The sequence below is a fragment of the Erigeron canadensis genome, chromosome 3 (genome assembly GCF_010389155.1).
Source record: "Erigeron canadensis isolate Cc75 chromosome 3, C_canadensis_v1, whole genome shotgun sequence".
Taxonomy (NCBI): Eukaryota; Viridiplantae; Streptophyta; class Magnoliopsida; order Asterales; family Asteraceae; genus Erigeron; species Erigeron canadensis.
In genome coordinates this window covers 29,050,383-29,070,542 of record NC_057763.1, presented here as the reverse complement: position 1 = coordinate 29,070,542, position 20,160 = coordinate 29,050,383, and the positions used below count along the sequence as shown (strand labels likewise).

The 20,160-nt window shown below is 37.5% G+C and overlaps 2 protein-coding genes across 16 annotated transcripts; both read left to right on the top strand.

The window, feature by feature from the left end:
• The first annotated feature begins 666 nt into the window (after nucleotides 1–666).
• LOC122592812 (phosphatidylinositol 3,4,5-trisphosphate 3-phosphatase and protein-tyrosine-phosphatase PTEN2A-like) lies at nucleotides 667–7,511 on the top strand. The gene is made up of 13 exons (XM_043765125.1): nucleotides 667–821; nucleotides 1,902–2,341; nucleotides 2,953–3,054; nucleotides 3,171–3,227; nucleotides 3,880–3,945; nucleotides 4,080–4,256; nucleotides 4,332–4,418; nucleotides 4,731–4,795; nucleotides 5,023–5,099; nucleotides 5,414–5,460; nucleotides 5,794–5,924; nucleotides 6,033–6,102; nucleotides 6,795–7,511. The coding sequence occupies exons 2-13, from the start codon at nucleotides 1,919–1,921 to the stop codon at nucleotides 7,257–7,259; spliced, it is 1,767 nt and encodes a 588-aa protein (XP_043621060.1). The 5' UTR covers nucleotides 667–821; nucleotides 1,902–1,918; the 3' UTR covers nucleotides 7,260–7,511.
• Nucleotides 7,512–11,980: 4,469 nt separating this feature from the next.
• On the top strand, nucleotides 11,981–18,781 carry LOC122591304. Of its 15 annotated transcripts, none has more exons than XR_006322688.1 (6): nucleotides 11,983–13,170; nucleotides 13,440–13,530; nucleotides 14,127–14,225; nucleotides 14,296–14,335; nucleotides 14,585–14,667; nucleotides 14,917–18,781. XR_006322688.1 is itself a non-coding variant. In XM_043763553.1 (6 exons), the coding sequence occupies exon 6, from the start codon at nucleotides 17,342–17,344 to the stop codon at nucleotides 18,575–18,577; it is 1,236 nt and encodes a 411-aa protein (XP_043619488.1). In that variant the 5' UTR covers nucleotides 12,046–13,170; nucleotides 13,440–13,530; nucleotides 14,127–14,225; nucleotides 14,296–14,335; nucleotides 14,425–14,667; nucleotides 14,917–17,341; the 3' UTR covers nucleotides 18,578–18,781. The 15 variants fall into 15 exon arrangements, 13 of the variants coding, with proteins under 13 accessions (XP_043619490.1, XP_043619491.1, XP_043619492.1 ...); XR_006322689.1 differs by having other exon boundaries at nucleotides 14,425–14,667; XM_043763553.1 differs by having other exon boundaries at nucleotides 12,046–13,170; nucleotides 14,425–14,667.
• The last annotated feature ends 1,379 nt before the right edge of the window (nucleotides 18,782–20,160 follow it).

Here is a 20,160-nt window from a genome sequence, read left to right as displayed (position 1 = left end):
TGGTGTTGTTTGGTAGGGGTTTTTTTATAGAACTTTTTAAAAGCTAAAACTTGGGTATTTAAAAAAAAAACATAAATCCCTGTTTGCATAAATCACTACAAGTTCTGTCTAATACGTACACATACATATACATTTTCTATATCAAAAGAAGTCGTGTTTTAACTATAAACCATAAGTGACAAACGAACGACTGTTCTAGTTAAAGTAGGACATATCATTTTTATTGGCAATATAAAGTTTAAAACGAGTGTATCATATATTTTATATAAACCTCAATTGATATTAAGATGTTGAAACATATGTCAATATAATGATATTTTTTGTTACATGTTACAACTTATTAGCTTCAATTTTAGCGCGAGACTCCGACTTGAGTATCTAACCTCCAGACTAATCTCTGACTTAAACCCAGTGGCTAAGGGTATCTTTTAATTCCATATGTGGATCCCGGGGTGAGTTTACCGAATGTCTCATGTTCGAGCCTTAGAATTCTCATTTCAAAGGTATTTTTCATGAGGAGAGAGTTTAAGGTCAAAAAATTTCTGATTAGAATTAACTCCAATCAAAACTCATTTTGAAGAAAAAGGAAAAAAAAAAAAAAACTAATCTCCATCAATTTTGTCAAATATACCCTCTCGCCTAAAACGCCTAAAAAAAGTCGGATGTAGAAACACGGAAAGATAAAGGACTTACAAGCACAAGTAAATTAGTCCACGTATCATTTGAACTCATCGTCACTCCACACCTCGCATCGCTGCACATAGAAAACACCACCACCACCACCACCGTTAACTGTCAACAATCACCGTTAAACCGCCGTGGTGAGTTATACTGTTAATCTTCCTTAATTTTATTTAATTTTGAAATGTTTTAAGTAATATTTACTATTTAGCTTGTAAAATATGTTAGATCTGTATATTGGGGAAAATTATACTGTAACTGTTTTTTGCCTATTTGAGTTCTGTAAATCATATTATATGTGTGTTTATGTATGTATCTATATCCGTTTTCCGGTTTAAGTTAGAAAAGAAATATCTTACACTTTTGTATATTGCTACAATGTAATTTTGGATTAGAGGATGTTTATATAAGTGTGGCTATACTAGTTAGAGTTATATACTTACTTTGGTAGAGAGCGTTTTTTCAAACGATTTAAAAGTCGAGCGTCTACTGGGTGAATTGAACGATTTGTTTTCCTTTATCGAGTTTTGTCATTAGCAGTTCGTGATATGGTGGTTATATTTGTTGACATTTTCGTTGCTAGAGGTTGGCGGGGGATCGATAATGAGCTGAATATATGTTATTATTTTCTCAATGTTATCAGTTTGTCCTGGATCTGTGTTGGTGGAACTTTACCTCGGTTTACAACTTTACATGAGTTATTGTTGGTTGTGCTTGTAAAAGAATTACATGGCTGTTGACCAGTATATACAACTTTTGATGAATTGCGAGGGTGATGGCCGTTTGGGACAATATTCATATGAATGTTACTGGTAAATGCCATACTTTTAGTCAAGAGTGACCTTATTTGTGTGATAACAAACCGATTTGCAGTGCACCTAGTTGTCCTCCCTGATGGATTTAGTTGACGTCAAGGAGAGCTTGAAATGTGTAGTGTCAGAATTGACTTGTTCTGTTAGTGGCCTAAACTTTGGCATTCAAGTTATGTCTGATAATAATTTGAAAATTTAAGCAATATAAAAATTTTAAGCCCATTTGTTGCTATGGTTATAACATGTTGTCGTTATTCTCTTGCAAGATTTTTCTACATTATAGTGACTTGTGTAGTTTGTTAAATAATGGATGATTATTTATCTTGAGTATCTTGTTCAATACATTACATATAGAGGTACTTATGTTGTTGGTTGCAATAAATGGGTGCTTATGATCTTGGTTTAAAGGGGGCCAGAAGGACAATATGGATGTGGAATCTGCCAAGGCTTCACCTCCTGTTAAAGATTTGGATTTAGAAGCTTCTAACACTGTAAATAGTGGACATGATACTGTTGCACAAGATACATCATCAAAGTTCTCTGCTTCTAGCCTAAGCTCATGGGCAAAAAGTTTTAAATTTCCTCAACCTTTGGGAGGCTCACAAGCCGAGTCTTCATCTGAGAACACTGGAAAATCATCCTTTACACGTCTGACAAGTGGGCTTGGGTTACGGTTATCTCCAAAAGCTTCTGAACAAAATGATAATCCTGATGAAGCTTCAAAAACGCCACAAGCTGGTTTCATTGGGACTCTCACAAAAGGTTTTGTTGACACATCTAAAAGTGCAGTGAAGGCTGTGCAAGTAAAAGCTCGTCATGCTGTATCTCAAAACAAACGCAGATATCAGGTACTTTGTCATGTCATATATGTGAGTTCCTGGTAATATTGGATTGCTTCGTCATAAAGTGCCGTGCATCATCTTTTTTGTTGTCTCATTTTCTATGCTTTGATAACTTATGATAATATATCATCGGTTGATGCTCCTAATATGTTGTTGTGGTTTATGGATATTCTATCATGCATTATGCAATAGTACTTGTAAGAGTGAAGAGTCAAATAGGGCTTGCAATACAACCCCTAAACCAAATAAAATGGTTTACAAATATTATTAAAGTGGATCATAGATGAATCCAGGTACAATCCTGATCAAAGCTTTCTGATATGATATCTGGCACCAAATTTATAGCAACAATGGCATCCACAAATTACTTGAGGAGCTCTTCGTGCTGATTATGATGTGCTAATTTCATTCTTAATGCATAGAATGAGTCAAAATTAAGTATCTGTTTGTCATTTGGTTCCTTAAATATTGTAACTGAAATGATCAAAAAACATGTACCACATTTACCAAATGTTATCTTACTAGTTCTGCTGATGTGTACATCCTATCTATAACTTAGTATGCTATCCTCAAATCGGAAAAGGACTTGATATGCTTATGTCATATTTTGTTTCCAGGAAGGAGGATTCGATTTAGATATGACATACATTACCGAGAATATAATTGCAATGGGATTTCCTGCTGGTGATATGAGCTCAGGTTTCTTTGGATATGTTGAGGTGAACTTATGGCATCCATCATTGTCTTTCTGAACTAAAAGATTACTTCATTAGTATAATTGTTTCTACTCTTTTATCAAAATACTCTAGTATCTATGATAATGTGTCCTTTGTAGGGATTTTACCGTAACCACATGGAGGAAGTAATTAAGTTCTTTGAAACCAATCACAAGGTAGCAATGTTTTTCTTATGTGTGATTCATTTATTTTTCTATAATATCTTAGTTATATACCTGTATATCCCCAAGTTTATGTCAATCTGATATAATTTTATGATGCCAAGATGATTAGGCTGTTGTTTACTTTTGTGTTAAATTTGGTAATTTAATTCTATACCGAAGCAAGTTTATGCGAAAGCCATGTTTTTTGTTCAGACCTACATTGTCAAACTGCACTCTTATATAAACGAAGGGTTAAGTTTTGTTCGACATGTGGTTCTCCCATAGCACTATGTGTTAGAAAATCCATTTATCGGTGAAAATTTCCCCAGTTCAGACATAAAGTCCCTTTCTGGCTAAAGGAATACAAACTTGACAAAACTGCCCCTGAATAATAATAAGTATATGATGCATTTGGTCTATACGGATCATGAATAGGTGAAATGATAACCATAGCAAACGAATGGTTTTATTAAGAACATACAGCTCAAATATAATTTATACCTAGATATTTGATTGACATTTACCAGGGTGACCCCTTTTACAAAAAAAATCCCCTTTCTTTCAGTTGGGAATTAGGATACTACTTTGATTGTCTTTACTGTGCCAAAGCGTTGTTCGTTCTTTGCGACATTAATTGGGTCACCTTTGTTGTTTCCATTACCAGGACAAGTACAAGGTCTACAATCTATGCTCAGAGAGGCTCTATGACGCATCACTCTTTGAAGGGAAGGTAATGTATACAGTTTAATCTTCATATATGCATATACGATATCATGATTTTGTTGATAAAATCATACCTTTGTACAAAAACAATTGCTTTGACTATCTGTCGCCATTCACATAGTTATTTCATGCTCTCCTCAGGTTGCTAGTTTCCCATTTGATGATCACAATTGTCCTCCAATTCAACTCATCATATCATTTTGCCATAGTGCCTACTCATGGTTAAAAGAGGACATTGAAAATGTTGTTGTTGTTCACTGTAAGGCGGGAATGGCAAGGACTGGCTTAATGATCACAAGTTTGCTTTTATATCTCAAGGTATCATCAGGTGTCCCTTTAGTTATTTTGACCTTTTAGGTATAAATGAAACTAATTTGTGATATATTGCTGCAGTTTTTCCCTACAGCCGAGGAATCTATGGACTATTATAACCAAAAAAGATGCGTTGATGGGAAGGGGCTTGTTCTTCCGAGTCAAATTGTAAGTTCTGTTTTGGGAATTGTGCATAATCTTCTGAAAATGCATACGTAATCATGCTAAGTTAATAGTTTTAGCAGTTATCTTCTTTACCAAATAGTAAAGTTCACTACTATTATCTTATTTTCTAGACTAGATGATTATTAGGTTTGATTTGATTTATATTACTAGTTTAGATGACCTTACATTAGAAACTAAACAAGTTTTGGATAGAACAGAGTAGTTTAGTTTTCTCCAGCTTTCATAGATTGCATTCGACCTCCTTTCTGAAGTTTACCTGACAGTCCTCTTTCTTTTTCTATTTATTTTATATAGAGGTACGTTAAATATTTTGAACGTGTTCTGACACACTTTAATGGAGAAGATCCGCCTGGGCGCAGGTATGAATATTGGCTCATTTTAAAACCTCAAGACTCCCTAAACATAATCTTTAATGTTGGATCTTAAATATCATAAATGTTTTTGAAGATCATATATGATATATGAAGAATCAAACTTTTGTATTTTTCTTTTATGTAGAGGTGAAGAACGTGAATTACCATACCTATCCTTATGCTGAGATTAATCGTTTCCGAGTTGTATATTTATACTATTTTACTGTTTGTAGGTGTATGCTTCGGGGTATTCGCCTTCATAGGTGTCCTTATTGGATCAGACCATCTATTACAATTTCGGACGATAATGGTATACAAAGGCTCTGTCTATCTCTAGAAAACACCCCTTGTTTAGTTGTTTTCTAGAAAAATTTTCCAAGAAAACAGAAATCGTGACTGTGATCAAATTAGAATTTTCTAGAAAAGTTTTCCAAGAAAGTGGAAAACAGCGTTTTCCATTTTATAACATAAATTTGGAATACAACATGCTGATGTTTTACATTTCCATTTTCCATATTTCTTTCTGATTTATCAAACTGAATTTTCTTGAGGCTTTTACACAACCTTTTGTTTCATAGGTTCCTAGTCATGGCAATGATCTTTCTTTCTTTTTTTTTTTTGCAGGTGTTCTGTTTTCCACCAAAAAGCACCCTAGAACCAAGGACCTTTCGGTATGCCTCTTTTTCAACAATTGATGGAAGCAACTAGTTTTTAACCTCCAAACTTATCATTAATTATTATTTGCTTGAGTTATAGTATGAACTAAAAAAGGACGCTCTTTGAGGATTTGCTAATTAAAATTGGCAGTAGCTACCAGTGGTAGATGCCAATAATACAAATTTTGATTTTTCATTAAATATTTTATTTTATGGGGTTTCAACTCTTATATCTTTCCATATTAAATGTTATGAACTAAAAGATCAACTATATCACTATGCAAGTACATTGACAAAAACCAGTGGTGCTCATTAGTACCTGTTTTATTATTTTGTTCTGCTTTGCAGCCTGAAGATTATTGGTTTGCTGCACCCAGAAAGGGTATAATGGTCTTTGCTCTGCCTGGGGAGCCTGGTCTGACAGAATTATCTGGAAATTTTAAGATCCACTTTCATGATCGTCAAGGAGACTTCTACTGGTATGCCAAGTTCGACAGTTGCATGTCAATTCATGCTCTTATAACTTATAAATCTTATTAGGACCGTTCCAAAATATTTTTGTTATTCATTTCTTTTTTCTTTTGAAGTTGGCTGAACACAACAATGATCGAGAACAGGACAATACTGACCACCAGTGATCTTGACGGGTTTGACAAGGTACCCAACAACAAATTATGCAATAAGAAACTGAAATATTTGTCTAGTATTATTTTTTTCAAATTGTACTAGTAAAAAATTATAATAACTAAAGTTACGGCTAGTATCCTATATGCTATATAGAAGCACTCTTTGTTTATGCTTTGTTAGATACTTAGATGGTAAGGTGGTAAATCATGAGACATTTCTTGTGATCTACAAGTGGCATGTGTAATTATTGTTGTATCTAGCGTGTATATTAGAGGGCACTTTTGACCCGTTTATGTATAAATGGGTCAATTTGGGACTTTGGGTTATGTTTTGTTCTCAAACGGCTATAGATGTTTGGTAGAAAAAGTTATCTTTAGAAGAAGATAGGTCAAATGGTCGAAGCGCGAAAGCGCTCTTGGTGCATCTTGAAAGTGTAAAACCTCCTAGATCTTTTTATTATAAATAATAAATTATAGATTTTTATTGAAAGAATATAATTTTTATGTATTATTGACACACTAATTACATATATAAATAAATACATTCGGACAAATATTTGTAGTTCCACTTCACCAGACCCATATCACCCGTTTTGTCTAGTTGCCCGGCCAACATATGTATCTTGCAAGTTGCAACCTGAGATGTATAGAAATACACTATTATTTGTATTATTGCAATTTAATGAAGTAGTTGCATCTAACGTTTTGAGTTGGTATCTGCAGAGGAAACTACCATCCCCAGGATTTCAAGTGGAGGTTGTTGTTGTGGACTATGACACCATTGCTCAAGCAAAACCACAAACTGAACGTACCACTAAACCAGCTGAGAGTACAACCACAAATCCTGCCCCCGCTTCCCCCTCAGAGGCCGCATCAACCTTGCCTAAAGATTCCGGAACTAATGAAAAAGATGACGAGGTGTTCTCTGATAACGAGTCAACTGGCACTGATACCAAATCTAGTAAAATTGAAACTTTGTCAAATAAAACCCAAAATCTTTCTCTAGAAAACTCAGGGTCCAAACAGGGTGATACTTCGAAGGAGCCCAAACAGGACTCGGCAACAGATGCTGTAAAATCAGGCCTTGGTGACACAAACTCTTTTGGGGCAGTAAGTGATTTTAAGGCAATGGCTGCTGATGCATCCGTATTCACTTTTGGAGATGATGAAGACTATGAAAGTGACTGAGAATAAGCATTTGCGTGATGTTGTACTTGTACGATGCTTGTACATAAGATAGATGCTATGTCTTAGTTCATACATTTATTTAATTCATTCAGTACGAGATTAAATCTCTTGCAAATGTTGCGTATAAGGCTGGATTTTCATCAAGTCGTTTGAGGTTGAAGACTTGGATATGTTTGTTTGTATGATATTACAAAATTGAAAATTGTTTTAATAAGTAGCAAACATGTAGTTGGAGTTGGAGTTATCAATTCATTTTTCATTCTCTCTTCTCTAATCCCTTATAAAAATCGTGTCCCCCTGTTGAAAATGTTAGAAAAAGTGAGATGTGAATTTACCAATTTATTTTTCCCTGAAAACATGTAAAATTGGGAGAGAGATTTGGGTTTCATAAAAAAAAAACCTGTTTGATCATCACCATTTCTGACCGTTAAAATAAATAGATCCATGCGAAGACGAGGAGAGTGAGGCTGGTGGTGCTAACTATCAGTTTTGACTTTTAAGATAATGAGATGCTTCAGGGAAGTCAACGTTGGCGACAACACTGTCGGAATTCGGAAGTTGAGTTCGTATTCATCATTTATGTGTTGGAAATTTTTATGTCCTTTTCATGTGTTAAATTAAATAAGTTAAGCATAACATTTTCCATGGTTTTATTAATAACAGGAAATCCATTAATAGCATACCGGGCTTAATGTTAAATGGGGTGTGGGTGGAAAAGCCCAAGTGTATCAAAAAGCACATCTTGGCCTTCTTTCGGGACAAGTTTAAAGAAGAACATGTTAGCAGACCGGTTTTCGTTGAGTGGTCCGGTTCAAAATTGAGCAGCGAGGAAGCGGATGGGTTGACAAGGACTTTTTCGATAGGGGAAATCAAGAAGGCAGTTTTTGACTGTGGTGATGATAAGGCGCCTGGGCCCGACGGGTTCAACTTTAGATTTATTAAGAAATTCTGGTCACTTTTAGAACCCGATTTTATTGCCTTATTGAATGAGTTCTATACACATGGGAGGATAAGCAGGGGTTGTAGGTCATCTTTCATCACTCTAATACCAAAAACTAAAGATCCTGAGAACCTGAACGATTACCGCCCAATAAACTTGATTGGGGTGATCAACAAAGTGATCTCTAAGGTGTTGGCTAATCGGCTTAAAAAGGTTGTAGGTTCGGTGGTCTCTTTTAACCAGACAGCGTTTGTGGGGGATAGAAATATTATTGATGGACCTCTTATTTTGAATGAGGTCTTTAGTTGGGCGAAGAAAAATAAAAAGAATTTTTTTGCCTTCAAAATTGATTTTGCTAAGGCCTACGACAACGTAAATTGGAACTTTCTTACACCAATTGGAATTTTATGATTGACATATTCGAGTCTAGACTTTCCAGATGGAAGGCTTTTAGCCTCTCTATTGTGGGAAGATTAACTTTAATTAAGTCTGTTATGGAAAGTTTACCATCGTATTCTTTTTCTATTTTCAAAGCCCCAATGGCGGTGGTGGATAAATTGGAAGTTATCATTCGAAAATTCTTGTGGGGAAGTTCTGAGTCGGGAAGGAAAATTCATTGGGTGGCTTGGGATAGGGTGGCATCACCGGTGAACATAGGAGGGCTGGGCCTGAGTAAATTAGGGGAGACGAATTTGGCTCTTCTGTCCAAATGGCTTTGGCAGTACAAGAATGATTCTAAGGGACTGTGGAGAGTTGTGATCGATGCTCTTCACAACACTAAAAGAGGCTGGAAAAGTATCCCCCTGAATAAGTACCTTCCTGGTACTTGGAAGAACATTGTCAAAGGCGGCGAGGCAATTAATTTGGGTGGAGCGGGAATTGGAAAGCTCCTGAAGGGAGATTTGGGCGATGGGAATGATATAAAGTTTTGGATTGATAATTGGGTAGTCGATGAACCGCTTAAAGAGAGGTACCCATTGCTATTCAAATTAGAAAGGGACAAGAAGGCCCGTGTTGTGGATCGGTTCAGCTTGGGTGATAGGACGTTTAATGGGTCATGGAGCTGGATCAGACAACCGCTAAAGATGGAGGAGTTGGACGAGCTTTATAGTTTGATAAATCTGCTTGCTGGGCTGGATCTCTCTAACAAACGCGACAAGTGGATATGGATGGGAGCCAAAGATAAGGTTATGACGGTTAGCTGCGTTAAAGAGTTATTCAATGGTAATAGAGATTTTACAAACATGTACGTCTTTAAATGGTGTAAGTGGATTCCAAAGAAGTGCAACATTTTTATGTGGAGAGCCGCTATGGATCGGATTCCAACCATGACTGCCCTTCAAGCCCGTAATTGCTACTTCGATGACAAGGATTGTGTCTTCTGTGGGGAAGGTGTGGAGAATGTGGATCACTTGTTTTGCGAGTGTATCACAGCGGCGAGAGTTTGGCAATTTGTTAGCGACTGGTGCAAATCTCCTCCATTTTTTGTTTTTGGCATAAAAGACCTCCTGGAGTACCATGAAGTGCAAGGAAAGAGCAAGATGGAAAAGTTGGCTATCAAAGGAACCGTGATGACGAGTTGCTGGTGTATATGGAAAGTTAGAAATGAAATCAAATTTGAAAGGAACAACCGAAACGTCGTGGGAATAATTCAAGATATAAAAGCTCTTGGGTATTTGTGGTTTAGGAATAGAACTAGATATAAGAGCATTACTTGGGTTGATTGGTGTAATTTTAAGATGATGTAAATTGTTGTAAATATACCGCCGACGTTTTGCCGGGGTGATTGTGAATAAAAGTTTACTTTTAGAAAAAAAAGCATAACATTAAACAATGTGAATCAATCCATAGATCAAGTCAAAAAAGTTAGAAAGAAAAAGACGTCTTAGTCCCATTCCCAATACTAATAGATAAGACATCTAAAGGGACTAGGAGTGGTAAAAATGATTTTATCAATCCTTCAAAAATCCTCTAATAACATTTATCCTACTCATTTTAATTTTTCAACTGTTTCAATTAATCTTCCAAACCTTTTTTACTGACACTCCATAAATTCTCAGCCCATCCAAAATTTATTTTCTTTTTCTTTTTTTATATTAAACTAAAACAATTTTTTTTAATTCAAAAAACTATTGTTAAACTTAAAAATCTATTACATTGATTAAATTAAACAAATTATTTAAAACAAATTATATTTTAAAAAACTAACCAAATATGTAAATATATAAGGGAAAAGGGAATATAAGTCTGTCAGGCACCTAAGCTTAGGTGTGGAACCCCTCACATACTAATATTTTATTATTTCTTTTTTAATGAATAAATGCATGGGCCCCCATGATTTTTATGGATTAAAAAAAAAAATGTGAGTGTTCCACACCTAAACTTAAATACCTAACAGCCTTATATTCTCATCCCCTATATATATAATACTAGAAGGTTTGTTTTGTATATATTGTACTAAAAAAAAATAAAATTGGTGGTTATAGTCATCTTCCTCATTCGACGTATACAAACAGACTTGTATGTATACATATATATATATATATACACACAAAATCACACCTTTAAAAAAAATAAAAATAAATTTAACACAATTAACGGCTCTCCCATAAACGCAACGGTCACTTCTCACATGTGGACCCCACGATTCCAATTTTATGGACATCAGATTCCCAGTCTTTCAACCAAACCGCCAGGTTATGCTTTTGGGGGTGGCAATAGTGTAGCCGCATATGACCACAACCCGCCCTAACCCGGTCATCCACTCTGTATGCCCTAAAAGGATGATATCTTGCTGACTCAATTCCATTGCTACTCTCGAAGCGTTGTACCAGGTTCCATGTTTCACACACCCATTAGAAGTCCAGAACTAGAGAGTGTTTGATTTATAAAGATTGTGAAGCACTCAACCAATAACGAATCCGAAGCATTCACAAAACTCATCTCCATGTTAAAAGAAGACCTTTGTTGTGAGCATCGAAATACCTGATTCTAAGACTATGACCTCCTAGAAAACTTTACACATAACGCTTAAAGTTTTTTTTACACACAAACTGGCAAGCGAAATAGGGACATGTAATATGTACCCAAAGATCCTAACAGTGAAGATACAAAAATAGAACGATCACCAATAGATAAGAGATTTGCATTTTATTTAGAGAGTCGTTTTGCCAAATTTGTTAATAATCGGTTTTCAGGAGTCCATTTTAGACATGTTTGCCCTATCAATATAATTCCAATCCTACTTACTCAAGTTAAACTTTTACTTTATTCACTAATTTAAATATTTCAATTTAATAAGTCTATAATATTCTTATTAAAACAACATATATCATAAATTCTTAAAAGAACTATATTATTTTCTTTTACATCAAGTACTTTTACATAATAACAATACCGTTACTGCCACCGTCGCTGACCATCGCCGTCACCAGATCAATCACCGTCACCTCATTACGCGAGTATCCGTTTAAAAATTGTGACGTTGGTCTCAACAGTTTTACTATTTTGCCCTTCAACCAAACACAACCTTGTATACCAATCATTCCTAACCTACTGTCATTTTCACTTTCATTTTTTAATTTTTGCAAGCAAAGGTGCACCCTTTTTCTGATCGGAACAGACACCAACAACCAAAAACTCATCCAAGCATTTGTTAGATCATTCTATTTCTTGCCCTTTTTTGGATCACACTCAATATCGGCTCTGAGCACTCAAATACCGATTTTATTACGTCATCATTTGGGGCTCGCAAAACAGGTTCAGTCTCTTAAAATTTAAATATCTAACAAAGTTATTTAGCTAGTTTATAGATCATATATGCAGTTCTGGATCCATCAGGTAGCTCATTTATGTTAATAATCTCAAATCAAAGAAAATACATATAAAAAAATATAACAATAAATATCATGGCTTTAGAATTCGATATTTGTAATTTGGGGTTTGTTGTTTAATTTAAGTTGTTTCGGTTGTTTACTGTTGTACTATGATTTAAAAAATATCAATAAAAAGACATGTTGTCATTGGAAGCACTTTCTGTGATCATTAATATAGCTTGTTCTCTGGACTTGTATCAAGGAATTGAGTGTCCATTACATGGGTTATCCTTATCACACTTTTATATGCTGATGATGTCGTCCTTTTGGGCTCTTGGTCGCGTGATAATATGATGAATATTTGTCGTTTATTTAGGTGCGTTTCTATTTAGCATCTGTAGGAGAAATGCTAGTTATATGGTGGTGGTGTCTTGGATTGTCAACTGTAGGTTATGGCATCTTTTATCCGGTGTAAGGTAGGCAAGTTCCCTTTTAAACATCTTGAGCTAATTGTAGGTGGTAATATGAATTTGGAAAAAAATTTGGAAAATAGTGGTTGGCGTCTTGCTTTATGGAAACCTAAGTGTTTATCCTTTGGTGGCCACATAACATTGATCAAGGCGGTATTGAATAAGAAAATGGTCTGGGTCGCATGGGATCAGGTCATAAACCGGTTGAATGTGGTGGTTTGGCGCTGGGTTCTTTACTTGATGTAAATGTGGCAGTGTTGTCCAAATGGCGGTGGAGGTTTAAGGTAGATCACAATGGGCTTTGGAGAAAAGTAATCTGGTTTATTCATGGGTCGGCTAGATCATGGAATTTTATTCCGTTAAGGTTTACAATTCCTAGAACATGGAAGAATGTTTGCAAGATTTTCAACTCACATGGTATTAACTGGTGTGAATATGGAAAGATTAATGAAAGGAGTAGTTGGTAATGGATCTAATATGCTGTTTTGGAAAGACTGGTGGATTGGAAAGGATAGATTAATGGAAATATATACACAATTGTATAGCTTAGAAAAACGGAAGGCTTGCTTGGTTTCAGATAGAATATGTAACATTGGCAGTTCGATCTTAATCAAATGGGAATGGCACAGGAAGCTAGTTAGCCCTCTTGAGCTTTCTGCCTTGAATCAACTAACCGCCCATCTCAGGTCAGTTTCTCTTTCTTCAACACCTGATCGATGGGTCTGGGACTCGAGTGGATCAGGAGTGTTCTCGGTTCAGGAAATGAAATAGCTCATGTTGGAGGCAGTGTCAAAGCCTCACGATGAACCCTTTGTATGGTGCAATTGGGTACCTAAAAAGGTTGGGGTGGTGGCTTAAAGAGTGAGATATATATTTACACCTTTGTAAAGCTACCCGAGTAGCTCATCACCTTTTAAATCGTTCTTAAATGGCATAATTTCATGTTCTTTTTCAGCTTCACAGATCCTGGTCCGCATGGAAGTGGCAGGTACTCTGAGCACATGTTACTCGAAGTTGAGATGAAACTCTTCATAAAGGATGCTCAGGTATAATTATATAGCGTTAGACGTGTTTCTTGATCGAATAATACCTTGCTTTAGTTAATTATAAAGTTTGTTATCTTTTTCTGTGTGCACTTTCAGCCTTATGCTATAATTGTTACTCAAGTCTTGTTGAATTTTGTGTAATGGTTCACGATGAAGCTCCAACATGCAGTCATAGTTATGGTTGATAGCCTTTATTATTCAAAGTTCCAAGATTATTGCAGTAGGCTGCGGATATATTTACTTTTTGCTTTATATATTGCCAACTGTTACCTTTTTTTTTGGTTAAATTCTTTGCCTTGATAACATAATGTTGATGCTTGAAATTCTTGTTTAAGCATATTTTATATTCTATGACAGTTGGAATGATTGATTTGCTACATGCGATGTCTTGAATCATGTTATTTGAATATTTGATTTGCATCATGTTTGTTTCTTAAATTACAACCTGGTATGGATGGAGTCAATTGCTATGCTGATGAACACTATTTGCCAACTTTTTTCCTTGTGAGCATAGTCATGGGTTCCATTTTATCTTCACTTTTCAGTTTTGAAGCCTGTGCTATTCTTATATGAGTATATTTTTTGTGAATGTTTAGCTGCATGATCCCAACGGGATTGCAAACTTGTCGGTTACACACGTTGATTGGTGCGAACAAAAATGGCATCCAAAATCTTACGAGAAAAAGGATATTACGGTATTACTGCCTTACTCAAAATATACTGATTTAATGAATTTGACTCATTTTGGTTGTATTACTCTCGCAGTCTATTACTCAAAAGTGTTCAAGTTACACGCAAATAAAAGGTATTACCTGTACTCCTTTCCCCTTTTATCTACTTATGGTCTGATTTTGTGCTCATATAGGCTAAAATTGTTCTTCGAATTTTGCATAGAAAAACCATGATCATGCCTTGTATGTGGGAACATGGGTGAATCAGCCATGTTATATTTGCAATAAAATTCTTACCAGAGACTCTAGACACTAGACAGCATGATAGACCTTATCTCAAACTACACAGGCTTGTAAACCCGTGTTTGGCATAATTTTGGCAGGACAGAACTGGCTTCTGACAAATTAAAAATCGTATGCTAGCTGGTAAAAAGCGTTTAGAAGAGATTGAGTATGAGGGTCCATGGTAACCACCGTTATTTCTCCCATTTTAAGTTTGTTACTTGACCTGAAGTGTTACATCTTACGATGTTTGTATGTATCAGTTATTAGGGTGAATATGTTCATGTTTTCTTTTAAGTTTCACTGCCATTAAGTTCCTGGCACTAATTTATTTGTTTTACACCATGCTAGGAAGTTATTGGTGTAGTGTAGATATTGGTGTCTCTATAACCGCTGTGTGATCAACATTTAAATTCCTGAGGATCTTTGACAGGGTGGGAAAGTGAAATTCTGGAAGAAAATTGTGACAAAAAAGTAGAGCTGCTAAAGAACACAACTTGCCTATCACAAGATGTTCAAAGCATGAGGGAAAATATGTTGTTTATACTACAACAACAGTATGGAACACAATTCGCCACCGTCAAGACGATGTTCCATGGGTGAAGGTTATTTGGTTTCCCCATTGTATTCCACGATTCGCATTTCATTCATGGCTCGTTTGTAAAACCAAGTTGAAGACTCAAGACAAAATGCGACATTGGGACACTTCAGGATCCACCAACTTGAACCTGATGTGTTGTTCGTTATGCCAACGAAGCCCTGGCTCATATGAGCACCTTTTCTTTGATTGTGTATTCTCTAAGCAGGTTTGGGCTCAAATTAAACCACTAGCAGGAGTTCCTTTGAATAAAGACAGATGGAATTATATAATCCAATGGCTGCTATCTATTCGTAATCCAAATTCTGCCAAAAGCATCATTGGTCGACTTTTTGTGGCAGCTACTTCATACTACATATGGCAAGAGAGGAATAGTAGACTCTTCTCCTCTTCTACGAGAACTGCAGCTCAACTGCGTGATATCATTGATGATGTACCATCCCATAGGCTCCGGACTCTCCGGCAATGACGGTTCGGAGACAGAAACGAGACTAGCAATAGGCTCCGAACCCTACGACGGCCTAGCTGACAAACAGTACGATGAATCACGTGCACTAGTACACACGACTCATGCTTGTGTCTCCAAGCCAACGATTTCCACAGAGCTGTCTAACGATGACGACCTCCTGTCGGAGGTTGCCGTTAAGTCGACCGTTAGGCCCAGCTTCTAGACATCTCGGCCCATCTCATGAAACCCTTCGTGGGAGGCTTATAAATACCCCTCCACAACAACTTAGAAAGGGCAATGCATTCATACCTACACTTAAGATATTTACTCCAACACTTGGTGGCGTGAGGCTAATCCTTCACACCATTAGGGAACCGCCAACAAGTACAAAACCCTCTATTTTCACCCTCCAACAGCTTATTATCATTCTCTCATACAAGATTAATCCCCTATTAATTTAAGAGTAAATTTACCCCTTAAACAAGTGGCGCCATCCGTCAAAAAAACTTTAATCTTGTACGAAAATGGCGGAGGATGGTCACCCACGGTCACCTCCGGGTTTCGAAACATCAAGAACAACACCAAACATCCCTCCGACAGCCAGACAGCTGGAGGAATTTACACCGCTCCTAAGAGAATATCTCAGGAAAGTGGAAAGACAGAATGTACGAACAAGGTTAACATACTCCGACGAGACGGAAGCAACAGAAGAAGAATTTGAAGCTGACACACCAGTCCGCGGACCATCTGGAAGCAGGTCAAGGGCAAGAGCCTAGGGATGGGCATGGGACCGGTCCCGGTACCGACGGTACTGGTCCCGAAAAACCCAAAAACGTGGTACCGGTACCGGTCCCAAATAAGGCGGGATCGGGACGGTACCGGGAAATCCCGTAGTTCGCGGGATTTTCCCGGTCCCGTCCTGGTCCCAATCCTGAAAATCATCAAATTTCAATACCGGTCCCGATCCCACGTGGGACTCGGTACCACTTCCCGGTACCGGGATCTGGACGGTACCGGGACTCGGGACTTGGGATTTTCGGCTCATCCCTACAAGAGCCTACTTTGACTCAGCTCCCCGAGGAGGTTCCGGCTGTCGATATGAAGATCACCATGGAGCTCCGAATCTTCCGCCGTTGGCAGATGAACACGTTCGCACCACAGGCCAGGCATACCATTATAATTATCATGCTTATGGCAACTCACCTCCACGATACGATTATCACCAAAACACCTCTCACCAATATTTTACTCCGCAACCCGCCAGAAGGTCCGGAAACACCCATATGCACTACTCTACCCCGCAGCCTGGCAAGGGGCAAATGCATAATTATTATCAAACACATGTTCCGGCCAGTACGAAACACGCCCCGCATCCTCCGGGGTGGATTCCGAGCGAAGAAGACATGATAGTACACGCAGAACCAGGCCCTTTTGTGCAATGGATCGAAGATTACCCATTACCCGAGGGGGGTTTACCTAAAGGAATAGAAATGTATGATGGGAAAGAGGATCCGGATAATCATTTGAAGCTATTCAATGGACTAATTCCGATGCAAAGGTGGAACGTTCCAATAGCATGTCATATGTTTGCACTCACTTTTAAAGATTTGGCGAGAGTTTGGCTAGATTCTCAGCCGTCACTACTACAAAGGCATAAGAAAGTCTGTCACCTTTTACGGACCTGAGTCCATACCCTATGGCTTCTTCCTTTTGGGTCACTCAGCTCAGCGATCGAGTCAACTGCATCTTGGTAGATCCTTTGTTCTTGTTGCGCGAAACAATAACACCCACCAACATCATCGTCCTCCTCTTATGCATCCCGTCGAGTTCGATTTAATCTTTAAAGACACAAGATCGTATTATTATATTTGGCGACCACGCCCTCCTCCGGGTTACAGAGCACTTGGATTTATTGTCACCACTTTAGCTATGAGGGGTCCAATTAAACCAAAACTCAGTGATGTTATGTGTGTTCGTGAAGATCTTACGCAGTCTTGTGAACTTGGTGACGACCTTTGTGCAAACCTTTCCGAGTTAAAAATCTTCAACACCAAAGCTTTTAAGACCGGGATGTTTTCTAAAGGTGTTCCTGTTGGGACATTTGTTTCTACTTTTTCGGATTCATATCTTCCCCATGTGGGGTGTTGCTTGAGGAATTTGAACCCTAATCTTGAAGCAATGCCAAACCTAAAGCAAGTGGATGCCTTAATTCAGCATTATGGGCCCATACTTTACTTCCACCCCAATGAGGTGTATTTCCCATCTTCGGTTTCATGGTTTTTCAAGAAAGGGGCCAAACTCTTCAAGAAAGGTAAGTCGTCTAACGGGATACCTATTGATCCTCATGGATCAAACTTACCACGAGGCGGAACAAATGATGGCAGCTTCTGGTTGGATTTACCCTCAAAGGGCGTGGATGACGTCAAACATGGTGACCTTGAGAGTGCAGAACTTTACGTTCACGTGAAACCAGCTTTTGCTGGTACTTTCACTGACATTGATATGTGGTTTTTTTGTCCTTTTGGCAAACACGTCGGTAATTGGGAGCATTTCACGCTGCGGATAAGCAACTTCAACGGTGAGCTTTACAGTGTGTACTTTTCAGGGGATAGTGGCGGCAAATGGGTCGATGCTACTCGTCTTGAGTTCTTCAAGGGGAACAAGCCAATTGTTTATTCTGCTAAAGGCGGCCACGCTACTTTCCCTAATGCTGGAACTTGCATTAAAGGGCTGTCCAAGCTAGGTATTGGACTGAAGATGCAAGCTGATGTAAACATTCAGTTCATTGACGCTAGCAACAAGTATCATATTGTTGCAGCAGAGTATCTTGGTGGTGTTGTGGAAGAACCGGACTGGTTGCAATATATGCGGGTTTGGGGACCAACAATATCGTTTGATTGGCGGCCTGAGCTCAAAAAGAGCATAACCCACCTGCCGTTTCTCACTCGGCTGATGGTGAAGAAGCTGATCCATCTCTTCCCATACAACAAGGAAAGGCGGACAGGGCCCAAGGAAAGGCGTAGTTGGTTTGGAGATGAACAACAATGATAATTAATGTTTTGTTTGTATTTTTTTTTTCATATTCAAGCTAGCTATGAGTTAGGGAACACTAGCTTTTCCTGTTTGTTGTTTGTTTAGCAGCCTACAAGATTAGTGCTGTAGTATATAAGCTTAATTTCTGTGTAAATGTGTATTGGTTGGTTATCTTTTGCTATATATAGTTTATGCTGGCATGAACCTGCCTTTGTCTTCTATGATCTTGCCTTTGTCTTCTATGATCTTTCTGCCTGTTGCCCTGTGATTGTTATGATTTATTGCCTTATTGGTCTTACTTTTAAAATTTTGTCTGATGCCACTATCACTTTTGATAGTGTATCTTGTGGCTTGTGCTGATCACAATGTGCCAAAATCATTCTTGGCAGCACAAAATGAGTCAAATTCTTAAAAATATGTTTGTCATTTGGTTTCAACATCTTTTGTAACTGAAACGATCAAAATACACTTACAAAATTTACTCACTGCTATCTTACTAGTTCTGCTTATTTGTATATCATAAGAAAGTCAGTCACGTTTAACGGACCTCAGTGGATACCCTATGGCTTCTTCCTTTTGGGTCACTCAGCAGTCATCTACGTCTTGGAAGATCCTTTGTTCTTGTTGCCTGAAACAATAACAACCCAGTCTTGTCAACTTGGTGATGACGACCTTCGATTCTGGAAACTATATATCCCAAGTTAAAAGTTTTCAACACCAAACCTTTTAAGACGAGGATATTTTCTAAAGTTGTTTCTGTTGGGACGTTTGTTTCTACTTTTTCGGATTCCCATGGCGGGTGTTGCATTGACTCCTAATCTTGAAGCAATGCCAAACCTGGAGCAAGTAGAGGTGTTAATTCAGTATTATGGGTCCATACCTTACTTCTACCCCGATGAGAGGTACTCATCCTCATGGCTCAAACTTACCACTACGCGGAACATACATAAAATGAGTAGATGATCAATTGTTTATTCTGTTTCTTCACAAAAACGGGGTTTGTTTTTGTTGGGACTCGACTCATTTCAGACCGCCATATGAAAACCAAGGTGTTGGTTTAGGCTTTGCTTGTTGAATTTTGCTTTCCGGACCGATTTAACAGTATAAACACCCGATGGATCAGCTATCCATGTCCATTTACATCTGTGAATTGCATATTAGAGATAAAGTGGCGAAGCTCGGTAAATTGTGATACCTCTACAATCTACATCCGAAGAAAATCCATTAGCCCATTCCCAACGCCAGTGTACTGACTCATATCTTAATCCGAAGAAAACATATTTATATTATTATACTTTATATAAAAGTACTAATTAAAATGTTTGTCAATGTCCATTTGACCATTTCATGATACAAAAAGTCGTTGAGAATACAAGCAAAGTCAATCCATACAACAATCATGGCTATAAAGTCAGCGTTTTGACCAGGCCTCACATTATGTTTCAAAAACCTTTGAGATCGATATTCACTGTCCATTTAATGATACAGAAAGTCGTTGAGAATACAAGTAAAATCAATCTATAAAACAATCATTGCTATAAAGTCAGCGTTTTGACCAGGCATCACATTATGTATACGTGGATCGATCGATATAACGA

Bases quoted from the DNA above. Each gene is read 5' to 3' on its own strand.
- LOC122591304 (XM_043763553.1), top strand. From the start codon at position 17,342: ATGCATCCCGTCGAGTTCGATTTAATCTTTAAAGACACAAGATCGTAT.
- LOC122592812 (XM_043765125.1), top strand. From the start codon at position 1,919: ATGGATGTGGAATCTGCCAAGGCTTCACCTCCTGTTAAAGATTTGGAT. The intron at 4,257-4,331 runs GTATCATCAGGT...ATATTGCTGCAG, and splicing joins GTTTGCTTTTATATCTCAAG to TTTTTCCCTACAGCCGAGGA. The intron at 4,796-5,022 runs GTATGAATATTG...TACTGTTTGTAG, and splicing joins GAAGATCCGCCTGGGCGCAG to GTGTATGCTTCGGGGTATTC.